Here is a 15,151-nt window from a genome sequence, read left to right as displayed (position 1 = left end):
CAAACTTTAAATGCACCAAGATTTCAGAAAAGGACATGATTCATTTATTTTAGAATCGTAGGAGAGGCGGTTGCTGCACGGGGTCAAAAGATAGAAAAATGGGGACCTAGTGGTTAGTTTGTGTGTCCCCCCCCCAAGAACGGATGCTGTAGTCCTCGAAGCAGACCTGTAGCTCCTTTCCCGCTTATCATTCCCCCGCTCCCTCTCTGTCCCTGATTTCTATCCGCTGTCCTTTCAAAATAAAGGCATAAAAATAAACAAAAGAGAAAAATGAGGTTAAGGTTATTTTCATATAAAGTTCTGATACAGTCTAAAAATCCTTTATTTAGCAGGGATGTGTCCGCACGTTTCCACTGAATCTTCATCAGGGCAACAGTTGTTTTTGAATTCCCTTGGCCGGTTTATTGTTCCGAAATCACCACATCATCTGTCGATGATTAAAACAGCTGCAGTTGGATGCGCCGGTAGCCCAGTGGTTGGTGAGCTCGCCCCATGTTTGGAGGCTGAAGTCCTTCAGGTCGGCGGCCTGGGTTTAAATCCGACCTGCGGCTCTTTTCCACAAAATACATCCTTAAAAAAAACAGCTGCAGCAGGCCGGGTTTTTATCTGACTTGTGACTTGCTGGATACAGCATGGCTAAACTTCTAGTTTTGAGAAAATCAGAATCAGCTTTGTTGGCCAGGTATGCTTCAACACACAATTTAACTTTGGCAAACTGTGCTCTCTTTGTACAAAGGTATAATATTAAATATCAACAATAAACACAAAAATAAACAAATAAGCAAAGACTAATATGTACAAGGCTAAATAGGAAAATATAAGATAATAGTGCAGTGGTGAGTAGTGCAAAGAAGTAAACATGAGGTAGTTTTTAAAAGTATTTACATTAAAAAGTGTGCGTATATGATAATTTAAATTAAATAATATACGTATATGAACATTCACAGTGACAGTTTTGTTCCAGGGTTATTCCACAGTGACAGGTCTGACACTCTGTGACTGTTTAGCTGGGGGAAGAATCTGTTCTTATGACGGGTTGTTTTTGGCGTACAGTGATCTGTAACACCTGCCGGAGGGGAGGAGTTTGAAAAATGTGTGTCCAGAGTGTGAGGGGACATCTTTCTGGCAATCCTAGCCAACATGTCATCAGGCTGAAATCGTTTCAACAAAATTAGCTTGAGGTTTGAAGTCAAATGAACCCGGATAAAGTATCAACCAATGATGTAGACAGAAGGCAGTTTGATTAACCAAACCTTTAGTTACTAATGATGTTCTGAACCCAGACATCACAGAATTAGATAAAGTATAGTAGTAAATATCTGTCGCTGTAAAAATTAAAATAATAATGAAACATTTTCCGCCTTGCTAGGAACTTCTTGATGTTTTGAAAATGTCACTCACCTGATTTTGTCCGCTCCCGTCTTCCCTTTAGGAGAGTTTGGGGAGGTGTGCAGCGGAAATCTCCGGCAGCCCGGGAAGAGAGAGATCCTGGTGGCTATTAAGACTCTGAAGGCGGGCTACACTGAACGCCAGAGGCGGGACTTCCTGAGCGAGGCCTCCATCATGGGTCAGTTTGACCACCCCAACATAATCCACCTGGAGGGGGTGGTGACAAAGAGCAGCCCTGTGATGATCATCACGGAGTTCATGGAGAACGGATCCCTGGACTCCTTCCTCAGGGTAAAAGAGACTAAAGATTCACACTGTTTCCCTCCAGACACGGAGCGTCATGATCTGACTGCGTCTCGAGAAATGACACATTATTAAGACCAGAAAGTCAGGTTTTATTGAGAATGATCTTCTGCTTTTTATAGGCTGATTGGTTCAGGCCTAACTGATTTGAAACTACAAAGATGGCCTCTCCTTCTGCATAATTTGCTTTTTGTTTCATTGTGATGTATTCCTCTTAAAGCCGCTTTGAACGGAGCTCTTGCCTCTGTCCATGGTGCTGAAAAGGGGACAAAATAGATCCGATAAAAAGGTGTTTTCACTGCCCTCTGTTAGCGTCACATAACAGGCAAACATGAGTCATTGTGTATGTGAGAGGAAGCAACATTCTTGTACATGCTAGTAATGGGAGATCAAACTCAACAAAAAGAGGTCAAAGGTCAGGACAGTTCATGATCTGTTGAGTTTTACTGATGCTATAAAACGTCCTGCAGCTGAGCTCGCTGCACAGCGATCACATTGCTTGCAGCTTTCCTCCTCCTGTTTTTACTGAACATTGTGAGACAAACCAAATGTGGCCACATGTAAGGACAGTCTCTATAACAGTGATTCTCAAAGTGGGGTCCGCAAACCATTGCTTGGGGGTCCGCAGAATATTTGTGATTTGTTTGACATAAGAATATGAGTAATGTAAATATTGAAATCTAAATCTTCTTTGATAAGGCTTAATGTGTATTTTGAATCATTGTTAAATACATTATGTGGTTTGCTCAGAGCTTCCTGCCAGTGATTTGAATAAGGAGCAAATAATTCATCTTTAAAGTTAAATCAATTGAAAGTCAGTTTTAGAATACATGACAATATTTCTAATTTCATCGCAAGACTATGTCAATCTTGTGATGTTCATTTTCTCAAAGTTTATAAAATGATTTACTTGGAAACTATATATGTAGCCTAATTCTATCGTTGCAAAGTACCGGTACAACATAGTACATTAATACATATATGTTTATCAACAGTACGATAATGAGGTTGTCCTTGGAAAAACATCTTATCTGAAAGGGGTCCATGGTCTAAAAAAGTTTGAGAACCCCTGCTCTATAAGACACATTGCACACCTTGAATGTGTTCATCTTCGTTAAGAAAGTTGTCCTGATTCTACCGTTCAGAGTCAAAATGTAGAAATAATGACAAAAAGTTAAACTTATTCTAGAGAAGGAAGAGTTCCCGGAATAAAAAAACTGATTAACAGTCATTATTAAACTAGAATGTACAGATAAGATGCCATAATCCATCACAGAGAAGCATTTAATACTATCAGTTACAGTAACAACCAGTGACTCTGACTAAAGGAGAGAAATCACTTAGGACGTCTGATTCAAGCCGGTTAAAGCTTGAAGGCTGTGGTGGATTTTTCCAGTTCTTAAGTCCTGCAGAAGTCCTGTTAGGTCCTGATTCATTCCTTAGTTAGAATAGAATTACTTTATTGATCCCAAACTGGGAAATTATGGTGTTACAGCAGAATGTTATCAAAGCAAATAAAACAATATAAGAATAGATACAAAAATAAGCACTTAAAATATAAAAATATAAAAAAAAAGAATAGGAAGAGATTAACATTCTTACTGTTTTAAAAAAAATGAACATTTATTCAGGCTTGTCAACTGAATGTAAAAATACTTGCTGGAGGTAAGAGATGTAAGTTTGCAAAAACAGTGATGACAGTGGTAAATGTGCAATAACAATAGAGGGGGTTATCCAGAGCTGTGCAAATTCTTGGCTGTGCAATCAAATATATATATGTTAAATTATTTGTTGTATCTTTAAAAAAAAATTTGTCCCAAAGCAAAATGACGGGCAGTTCACGGTGATCCAGCTGGTGGGGATGCTGCGCGGCATAGCAGCAGGAATAAAGTACCTGTGTGACATGAACTACGTCCATCGAGACCTGGCAGCAAGAAACATCCTGGTCAACAGCAACCTGGTGTGCAAAGTGTCCGACTTCGGACTGTCCCGCTTCCTCGAGGAGGACACTTCAGACCCCACCTACACCAGCGCTCTGGTGAGTCCTGGTCTTACACTACATTTTCAAAAAACTATCCAACCTGACCTTTAAGAGCCCTGCTGAAAGAAAATTATGTTGGGACAATTATTTTCTTACATTTTCAGGATGTTGATGCTAATGATCTCTCGCCCATTTTGTTTTTCTTCCAGGGAGGAAAGATTCCCATCCGATGGACGGCTCCTGAGGCCATCCAGTACAGGAAGTTCACCTCCTCCAGTGACTGCTGGAGCTACGGGATAGTCATGTGGGAGGTGATGTCGTACGGAGAGCGGCCATACTGGGACATGAGCAACCAAGACGTGAGTGAAACGCTCGATTTGTATCTCAGCTCATATAAAAGAACAGTTAGAGGTTATGAGCATGCATATATTTGAATTTCCTCTCGGGGTATAGTTCATCAAATGACACGGCAACCTGCATGAGCATCGACTCTAGAGAGGAGGGGGCGGGTCTTATTTTGACAATGTTATTCAATTCATAGAAACAGGACTGTGATATTTTTTAGCGTAATGATCTTATTTTGATCTGCAGGTCAAAAAAATGACCAGATTTCCTGAGAGATTTTACAAACTGGGAGAGTGGACCGACACACTGGAAAATGTTATCTGAGGACCAATAAAAAGACTGTTTTTGGAATTGAAATCATGATCATAACCTGTGTTTGTATGTGAACTCTCGTAGGTCATAAACGCCATAGAGCAGGACTATAGGTTGCCGCCCCCGATGGATTGTCCCAGTGCTCTCCATCAGCTGATGTTGGACTGTTGGCAGAAAGACCGCAACAACCGGCCCAAATTCAGCCAGATCGTCGGCACCCTGGACAAGATGATCCGCAACCCCAGCACCCTCAAAGCCATGACGCCGCTGTCATCGAGGTACAGCAGAGAAGGACCTTCCAACAAGTCAACACTGTGAAACAAAAATCATCATCTCTCTCTCTCACGTGTTCTTCTTTCTGTCCACCAGCGTCCACTTACCTCTGCTGGACCGCAGCACTCCAGACTTCTCCTCGTTCAGCACGGTGGACGAGTGGCTGGACGCCATAAAGATGGGGCAGTACAAGGAGAACTTCACCAACGAAGGCTTCACCAGCTTCGATGTGGTGTCTCAAATGACCATGGAGTATGTTGGATACTTCTTTAGCTCTTAAGGAGACAGATTGCACAAAACAAGACGTAGATATGATTCATTTACAGGAGTACATGTGCTAAAACGGCTACAGTCAGAGGAGCCTCTCGGTAGCCTTACAGGCAAAGAGTTGGGCACAAAGCTCCATGAGGAACTTGTTGCTGCTGTGTCGCTTAAAAAACACACATAAATTGTCGGTTAGACTTTGATTGAAGCATTCAATCAAAGTCAAGATGTAAACTGTGGTCTTGTTGCATATGGAGCTGAAAGTGACAGATGGTTTTCTCCTCAGGGACATCCTCAGAGTGGGAGTGACACTGGCCGGCCACCAGAAGAAGATCCTCAACAGCATTCAGTCCATGAGGGCCCAGATGAACCAGATCACTTCAGTGGAGGTGTGATAAAAGGAACACACACACACACACAGACAGACAGACACCCGCTCTGTTTACTGTGGGGGGAAAACAAGGAGCCATTATCCCTGCACTCTCCTGGATCCTCGGAGGAGGGCTGAAGACCTTCACACAGACTGAGACTTCAGCGTGACCTCAGCCCGCTCTATCCCTCCCTCAGAACTCTTTGAGAAGGTTTGTCCAGTCTGCAGCGCAGCACAGGTGTTTGGTCGATCTCTTACAGCTGGTATTTCCACTACCACCAAGCCAAAATTTTACCTAAGAAAGAACAAAAAGTTGCACGAGGAACACTGCTTGAAATTAAAATTCACATCAGGTCAGGTAGAAAAGAATCGAACGGATACTGCAAAATGTAAACTTCAGAGTTAGATTATATTTGGTAGCACCCATTTCTCTTCCATAGGGAGTCTGTTTTTAAGTATTTCTTCTTCTTGGTGCTTTTGATGTCATGCTCTTCCTGACAGAACAACACAATGCTGTTGGTTTTAGAACTTTTTTCAGTTGGGAGGCCACAGGGCACAGTGCTGGAGACCTGTTTTTTTTACTAATTAAAAAAAAGATAACGTGTATTTTATCGTCTGTGAGGATAAAATGTCCGCATGCAGTCGTGCCACATTCAGCTGCTTCCAAATGAATACCAAGACAGTAAAACCTGCTGTTTGTAGTAATGATTTCACAGTAGTGATTCCACTCGTGTGGTCAAACATGACTTCAGGACGGTCAACATCGTCAGCTGGCTGTGTGGTTTGTCTTCATGTTGTTGCCATAACTCCACAAGCTGCTCTTCTTCCATATCCCACTTGGCCCTGGGCTCAGTTGTGTTTATGTTCACTCCCATGTTTGAGTACGTAAACATCCAGTTGGCTGGACGCTTTCCGGTCTGCTAATGGGGCTGATAATAGTAAAGTGTGCAGCCAGCCTTAGCAGTGGCAAAAACAACATCAGACACCACAAAAGCACAGTGTGTCCGTCAGGAAATAGCAGCATGCAAACCTGGGTTACCTGAGAAAGGTGATGCAGAGCTGCTGGTGGAGGCAGCAGTAAGAGCTTGCATGTTGAAAACACCTGATTTGTTTTTCTAGGTTTTAGAGGCTTCAATCTTTGCACTCTAATAAAAGAACAACCTCATGTTGTGTGCGCTGGTCAGGCTGCAGCACATCGGTCACCTACCTGTGCTCTGTTTGACTCCGGTTAACATTTCATCAGTGTTCCTCGGACGCTGGTTTGGTTGGTTTTCCCCTCACCGTGATTATTGAGCACCAGACTGGAATAACATGTCGAGATTTGCCCTTTAGAAGGGCCCTTTTAAAAAGGTTACCACATACTTCAATGCCTGTGCTGTCAGGAGCTGCAGACGCTGTTTTGACCGCCGAAAGGGACGTCTGAGAGGAATCAAAAGAACCACGAAGCTCCTGTCCACACACAGACTTTTAAAAAATGGCCTCCTTAATGAACCCTGTGTGAGCTGGTCATCTGAAAGGTATTTTTTACACACGTCTTCTTGCCAACAAAGTGACATTTTCAAACATTGAAACACACTCCAGCCACCAGATATGGGCCGTATGTAAATGTCGATTGGACCATATTCTGTCTGTCTCTCACTGTGATCTCACCATCCTCTTTACTGTGAAGCTGTGTAGAGTTACTGTCAAAGTTTAGGCCATGGGTTTTGGGTTAAAGAAACATTACAATACAAAGCGTTCTCAGTGCTGCTACTACACTAAAATAAATCACACTCACACATATTGTACATATCAATATACTCTGCTAAGTTTTGGCATTCAACCCAAGAAGAACCTTTTTTTTCACCACTCGTCCACATAACGTGCAATCTTTGTTCTAGTCTCTGAATATCTGTGATGCTTTATTTAATGTGTGTTTGGTTTTTTTTTTTAAGAAAACATCCACTACTGCCCTGATTGTCCGAGTTCCCTCAATGCCCGATCGTTTTATAGACACTACACAAACGTTGTACGGAAGTGTTTTCCACTCACATAAAATATCTGGAAGCAACGGGATCTGCAGCTCACCTAACTGATTCTTTGTGTTTGTAAAGAGTCAGTGTGATGACTATAGACAAACTCACTCACTGCATTTAAAACCCTCAGCAACAACACTTTAAGGAAACTCTCTGCAAACCTTTTCTTTACTGGGACCACCTCACCAACCCTCAACATCTGTACTCTTGTTTTTTTTGTAAATCTCATCATTGTGACCCACAGATCATATTTCACTGAGAGACACTCTGTCACAAAAGAAGCAGTTTAAATACAAGATGGTGCAGCCTCCATTTTTCTTTCCTATGTTGAAACGTAAACACGTCCATAAAGAAATAAAGTAAGAGCATCAGCAGGAAGCAGAGAGTCACTTTGAGATATAGACACCAATGGAAAGAGAAATAAGCAGAATAATTACCTTAAAGCTGTAAATTCAGAAAGTTGGACTTGGGAACGCAGTGTGTTGTGCATGAGACCACTTCTGTCTGTGATGTTGCAAACGTGTACATTCAACAGTCTGTCTTTGCACAGTTATGACAGATTCACAATCTAGATTTGAAGAAATGGTGGTTGAAGTTTTTCCAATCCATTTTATTCATTCTCTTACCAGTGTTTTAAATACCACTTAGTGTCAGCAGCTTTAAAGAGGACATATTATCCCCCTTCTCCACCTTTTTCAAACAGTCCTCTGTGGTCTAAATGAAACATCTGTTGGTCAACCCCCCCCCCCCCCCCCGAGTTTTCCCCGGTAGACATCACTCAGCGAGAATAAAAATGGCGGACCTGCACAAATGTTTTGCAGGTGAGGTGTTCTGCTGCTGCAGCATTGCACTCTTGATGTGGTGTCATGTGAATATCCTTCGTTTGAGACGTCTGCTGCAGCTCGTGTGAAATACTTTCCCCCTGTAACCGTTCTACTCATCTCGTCATGTGCATTAACACTTCACTTAATGCTTTTTAAGTCAAAAACTGCTCCAGTTTGGATTATGAAGGGACGTCTCAGAGATACTCTCAGAACTTTATTTGGTTTTTTGGTTTTTTATTGTGAATTTTGATAAAGTTTTTGTAAAGTTTATGCAGATCTGATAATAATTTATACGTCACAATGATGACGTGGTGTCTGTATCTTTTGTTGGTTTGTTTGTTTGTTTGTTTGTTTGGGGACATTCATTCATGACACATTGAACTTCTTCCTTTTCCGACACAGAAACGCAGATTCCAAAACTATTGAGCTGCGTCGGATTTTGTAAATTCTCCTCGATTCACTGGAGGTGCAACCATTTAATGAGGAGGAGGAACGTCTCTTCTTCTGTTCTCTTGTGTTTTGTACTTGTTATGAAACCTTAACAACAACAAAATCCTCACTTGAAATGTGATGCCGCTTTCTCACATGTTTTTGTATTTACTCGCTGATTAAGAACTGGACAGAGGCTGAGAGTTCAAGGGTCACATGGCAGCTGCACAATGAGCTCAAACTTCTTTTTATTTTTATTTTTTATTTTTTAAGAAATGATTTGAGCTGCTGAACTCCCAGTTCAACACTTACTGGTGCATGTTTATGTTGGGACAGACACTTTCGCTACACGTTCTGCACTTTGCTCGCCGCCATTCTTTCTGCTGTCACACCCCTCTTTGTGTCTTTTTAATGACCACAGGTGGTGCTTCCACATCTTCTCATTTCAAAACTCTTCCAGCCTGTTGATTTGGGCGTCGCCCTGTTTCTCCTGCTGTGTTTGATAAATGTTGTTCGGTCTGCACTTGTATGATGTGATACTGTGTGTGACGTTTCCTCCATGTTTCACCAGATGCACAAAGACACGGTACGGTACTGTACATATGCATGGTGTGCACATCACAGTGTTTGGACACAGCGGGCCCGGGCAGCACCTTCACTGTTACTGCTGCTCCTTTTGAAAACTCTTCAAACGTTTGTGTTTGTTTGTTCATCTCGTCTTTTTTAAATTTCTTTAAAAAGGAATTAAAGTCAAAAGTATTATGATGTTAGATCCCGAGTGACCCCTGTACAGGAGGTCCTGGACCAGTTCCTCGCTGTGGTTGCCCAGACAAGATGAACTAATAACTGTTTGATCTAGTGGAGAGAAGACACGTGTAGCTTATAACTGCCTTCATCCAGACTCCTCCCCCGCTGGCACTGATTTGTCACCCAATCAGAAAGCCCAGGACTGGATACTAGTATAGGCCACGCCTCTCTCCCTAAACATCAGCTGAGACTAAAACAGCAAATTTGACTTTTTAGCGCAGTGGATCTTGTCTCTGGACCCCCTCCCACCGACTCCTCCTCCATGAGAAAATCTCAACCCACATTTCTGATATTTCCTGACCAATCGGATTGATTTAATTGAAAACTGTGCAGTAGATGTTACAAGAAGTGATGGAGGCAAAAAACTGAACAAAACAAAAACAAGTTTAAAAAAGTTCTTTGTAGACTTTTTGAACCATTTTTTTACCCCAGAGGAACTGAAAGCGGCCTCGCAACCCACCTTCTGGGTCCCGACCCACCAGTTGAGAACCGCTGTTTGAGAGCAAAACAAAAAAAATAATTTGAAGACTAACCTGTGTTTTTTTTTTTACTTTCAATGCATTCTCATTGAAAATATGCTTCCTATCTTCCACACGTGGTTGTAATACTAGTTTTGGCCACAACAGGCTGCAGGGTGCCACTTTCTCATGTTCCAAACAGGACGTAAAGCGTGCTGTAACCTTTAAAGTGAGAATGAAATCCTTCCTGCTGGAGGTTAGCTTCATACTTTATCATGTGTGTTAGAGATGACCTCATGTTTGAGATTTATTTATTAAAGCTTTGAATTTAATTTCATGCATGGAGAAAAACATGAACGCTTTCAGTCCTGTTCAGATGATGATGAAGGACAGCAGCACATCAGCCCCCTTTTGTGGACAGAATGGGAATTACAACAACAACAAATGTTTATTTTTTGTTCCTTGCATGCAATCAATCATGTTGATCTAATGTGTTGTCTATGGTGGCTGGGAAGTGCAAAAACCAAAATGACAAAGTGTGAAACACAAAGATGAGATAAATGTATAGTTTGAGAAACATTTTTAGTTTTTATGAAACTATCTTACGTTTAAAAAAAACACTTTTAACATATACAAAGCAGAACATTTTTACGAGCTCTGACACAAATTCACAAATGGCAGAACACCAAATTATGAGACGGTATATATTTAATATATTTCTTATATACATGTTTGTAGGACACAGACGAGACAGAAGGTCTAGAAGGTTCTTTATTTCCTCCACTACTGTTTGTGTCCTGCAGAGAATGAAAAAGCAAAATCTCGTTGACTGTCTCAGGTGGATTCAACAAAACGAGTCTTTCTGCCAAAACAAAATAACTAACCGCTCACTCACTGACCTCCAGGTCACTTCCTGGTTCTGGCACATTCCCTTTCCAGGACGATTCTGTCGTTTGTACATTTGTCTCAGCGCTCTTAGAAATGTTTCTCATCTTGTAAATGTATTTTTTGTTTTGTCCTTTCTAAAAGTGTTTTGCTTTTTTAAATGGTTTCTTCAAAAAAAAAAAAAAAAGGTTTTCCAAAATGTAAATTTGTCTCAAGCTTTGTGAAAATGTTTCTCACTTTGTTTATTTTGTTTTGCATCTCCTGGCCACCATAGTTGTCACCTTGCAAAACTTCAACAAAACACCTCTTCTAAAAACGACTTTGGATCGCTTTTAAAGAAAAGTGCATCACCAGAATTTTGCCCCTCTGGGCTTCCATAGTTTACTTACACGGACTGCAACACGTAACTGATTGATTTTTGTTTTGGGGAGTTTGTTTTTATTGATTCATCTTTTTATTTCCCCCTCAATGTGATTAAGCATGGTGACAAAAAGTTAAATTAGGAACGGAGGATTTAAACATTTTCTGCCATGACAGTCCCAGCGGTTATATGTTTAAATTACAAACTTAATTTTGAGGATGTTATAAAATAGACGACTTCCACACTCCGGGGTCAGTCATGTCACAGTGTTTCTTCTTCTTCATTAAACTCACTTCCTTTAAATTCTCTGTAAAATATTAAAGTGAACATTTTGAATATTTCAGCTCTCTGCAGCTCCTGTTCCCTTTACCGCACAGCCTTCCTCTTTACCGGACGCGGGTGGCCCTGAACACATCTTAACTCTTTACAGCCCGGGTTATATTTTCAATAAGATATTTCCTGAACCCTTTCTGGTCCAAAGCACACGGGACACAGGGGTGGATGTTGGAGTCTTCAGGGGGTAACCTCCTCACAGCCAAACACGCCTCTCTTTCAGCCCTACCACTGTGATCTCACTCAGATTTTTTTAAAATTCTTTTTAAATCCAATGTTTTTTTGTTTTTCTGTATAAATGTATATTTGATGGTAAACTTGTGAATGATGTATCAATTTTAATTATTTGTAATACTGTTATTGTTTTATTTTGTACAAAACAAGAAAAAGAAAAGTAAAGAAAGAAAATAAATCACGACAAACTCGGTTTTGTAGCGACTGTCTTCAATAAAATAAAAATAAAAACATGCAGTAAACGCAGTGTTTCATTCCCTCATACACACTGACTGCTTCAACTCCTAGAGGGACATGAACATTTTTTTTTTTATTTTGTCACATTGTAATACAAACTTTGGACACTAGAGGGAAGCAGAGCCTGAGTGGAGCTGCAAAAGTTTTACTGAAGATGAATTCAGTCAGGGGCCTCTGAGTGCTGCAGTGATCCTGGTTTGAATCCCCGTCTGACAGGAGCCTCTCTGTATGGAGTCTGCATGTTCTCTGACTTTCTCCCACAGTCCAAAGACATGCTCGTTAGGTTAACTGCTGACTCTAAATTGTGAGTGTGGCTGATTGTTTGTCTCTACATGTCAGCGCTGTGATTGGCTGGTGAACAGTCCAGGGTGTAACCCCGCCTCTCGCCCAATGACATCTGGGATCAGCTCCAGGCAGCTCCTACCCCAAACTGGAAAAAGCGGTATAGGCCTGGATGATGGGTGGATGGATGGACAGTCGGCCTCATTTTTTATGCAGGTGATGTGATTAATTTGAGTCTAATCACTTTGTTCTCTGTTCTATCTGCTCTTTAGTCATCGATCACAGTGTCACATCTTTGGAGCAATGGCGGTATGCCAAGGACAGAAACTGATTTTTGTCTTTTATTTCTACAGCGACAGAAATGTAACAAAATGCTGCATGGAAATCTGTTGAAATGCACTCACACTTGTTCACCTCCTTGAATTTCCAGTATTAGCATTTTAAAGACCCAATTTAAAATCCACCTCTTGGCCTAAGTCTTTCTAGTCCCTTGTACAGAGCCAGTTCAAGGTGGGATATTTACACTCCTGTTACTAGTGATGTGTCCGACAGAGTGGCTCTTATTATTAATAATAATAATAACTTTATTTATATAGCACTTATCTAAACAAGGTTACAAAGTGCTTTACAGAATGCAAATACAATCAAACAAAATAAAACATACATTAAAAGTGCTTAATAAAATACACAGTATAAAACATTGGTGCGTTATAGAATTATGAATAAAAATTGATTAAATTAATTAAAGCCTGACATGACTAATAGATGATGCAGGAATTTAGGGATCAAATAAAAGATAAAACTCTGATATTGATCGTAGTCTCCTTTTGTGCAAATCTTGTCTAATTTGAGGCATTTGGTGCGTCAGAGTTTTTGGACTTTGTGCACGCCCGGATCCTTTATTCTTTTGTTTACCTGTATTGGTAAATTTCCTCTACTCGTTAGTAAGTTAGTCCGAGGATTAAAACATTTTTGCATAACTTTTTTGCAAATATACAATTTTCTCTCCTCACTGGAAGCACTTGTGTGTAGCATGATTTCTACACATTTGTTTACATCACTATCTCCTGATTTTGGAATTAAGAGGGATGTCCTACATGTTAGGGTTTTAAGGATTTCTGCATGTAAAGAGGTTTCCTGACTGCAGAATCAGGCTCTTGTAACCTCTCTGAATGAACAAAAACTTGTCCAGGATGAAGTTGCAGAGAGGTCAAAGTTTGTGAAATCAGATGAATTCAGTAGACGGGCTCATTGATATAACTGGAAGAGAAGCAGCACCTCCTCCTTCCAACACCTCTTAAACTGAGGGGGGGGTCTGACCCTCCAGTCTACATCCACACCTATAATTAGCAGGCACGGCTTTATGTCAGGTATTTGAGTCGCTCTGCGGCTCTTCATGGTTCAAGGTGTGAGGTGGTTTTCGGGGACACGGGGTGGGTCCACCTCAAGTTACCATTCAAACCATTTAGAGACCTTATGTCCCTCGCACATTAACATTTAAAAACAGCTGTGATTGTTGATCTGAGTGAGGATCTATTCATAAAGTTTGATGTTTTTAAGATCAGTTCAATTTAAATCAGAGAAAATGTATCGACAGCAGACTAATAGCTGATCAATAAGTCCTTAATGTAGAATTTTCTGAAACTTCAACAAGTCAAACATACACACGCATTCAATGTTTTTGCTGCATCGGGCTGCAGCTACAGGGTCGCTTAAAACTTTTGAATTAAGGACAGGCGGCCGTGGCTCAGGAGGTAGAGCAGGTCATCCACTAACCCCAGGGTCAGCGCCTTGATTCCCCAGCTCCCCCTGCCCCGCCCATGTGTTGAAGTGTCCTTAAGCAAGGCATTGAACCACAACTTTCTCCCACTGGTCAGGCCAGCATCTTGCAGGTAACCTTCGCCACCATTGGTGTGTGAACACAGGGAGTTTGTCCATTCATCAGGTAGTGTTTACACACCTGCTTGGAATTCAAGATTCAAGATTTTTATTTGTCACATGCTCATACAGATGTGCAGTGAAATGCAACGACTGTTCCGCAAGGCCAAATTACTAATACACATAAATACAGTAATATAGAAATATAATGTAACATTAAAAAAAGAAATATTTGAATATACAAAATATAGAATAATGTAAACAGTGTAAAGTGTCCAGGGTGCCAAAGTGCAATGTACAGATTGGTATCACTGAGGTTGTTGTCTTGATTTAATATGGGACCTCATTCCAGATTTGAGTGTCTGTATGAAAGAACGACCTCTGACCTCAGCTGTTTCTGTAAACCGGTACACTGGGATTAATGCTCGAGAGAGAGAGAGGGATGTAGTGATGCGGTCCTGACTTGTGTTGGATCTTGTAACTTGAGCACTAAGTGCTGGAGATGAGATGTTGTTGTGGATCTGTTAGTTCACACACCTGTGATGGATGCATGTTCACATTGCCCTGGAGGAACAGACCATCCTTAGATGGAGCGCTTCTTTAACTCCTCAGTACCTCAGAGGGAAGAGAACAGCAGGTCCTGTGGCTCAGTTGGTAGAGTCGTTGCTTCTCAACCAGAAGGTCATGGGTTCAATCCCTGTAACATGTCTGATGTGTCCTTGGGCTCCCACTGCTTCAATGGTGGTGTATGAATGGGATTAGTTACTTCTGATGTATGATACTACCATCAGTGTGTGAAAGGGTGTGACCTGCAGTGTAAAAGCACTTTGAGTAGTCAGAAGGCTAGAAAAGCACTATATAAGCTGAAGTCCATTTACCATTATAAAGTTCTCCAGCAGGAACCCTGAGCTAGCTGGCCAACATTTGAGGAGCTGATCCAGACACTCATCCTTTTTGTCTGTCTATTCATCTTCTGGGAAGAAAAGTCGACCGTGAGAGCAAAAAAAAAAAACAATTTTCCTTCAATCCATGTTACAGCCTCTGGGAGCAAGAACCAACTTTCTGGGCTTCTTGAGCATCAAGTTGTTATCTATTGAAGGACTTCTTGTCATAACTTCTGTTCATATCTGTTGCCTTTTTTTGACAGACAGACGAGCAGAATGGAGTTGTA

General features: G+C 41.1%; 1 protein-coding gene across 1 annotated transcript in view; it reads left to right on the top strand.

Annotated features, from left to right (window-relative positions):
* Positions 1–11,816, top strand: part of ephb2a (eph receptor B2a) — a 48,445-nt gene extending 36,629 nt beyond the window's left edge. The window contains exons 11-16 of the mRNA XM_065961494.1: positions 1,433–1,680; positions 3,515–3,730; positions 3,883–4,032; positions 4,415–4,608; positions 4,700–4,855; positions 5,154–11,816. Of these exons, the coding sequence (XP_065817566.1) occupies positions 1,433–1,680; positions 3,515–3,730; positions 3,883–4,032; positions 4,415–4,608; positions 4,700–4,855; positions 5,154–5,262 (1,073 nt within the window). The 3' untranslated portion in view covers positions 5,263–11,816. The remainder of the gene's footprint in view (positions 1–1,432; positions 1,681–3,514; positions 3,731–3,882; positions 4,033–4,414; positions 4,609–4,699; positions 4,856–5,153) is intronic.
* Positions 11,817–15,151: the final 3,335 nt, after the last annotated feature.

Source organism: Labrus bergylta, chromosome 12 (assembly GCF_963930695.1).
Source record: "Labrus bergylta chromosome 12, fLabBer1.1, whole genome shotgun sequence".
Classification (NCBI taxonomy): domain Eukaryota; kingdom Metazoa; phylum Chordata; class Actinopteri; order Labriformes; family Labridae; genus Labrus; species Labrus bergylta.
The sequence above is the reverse complement of the archived record's forward strand: the minus strand, read 5'-3'. Positions and strand labels throughout refer to the sequence as shown.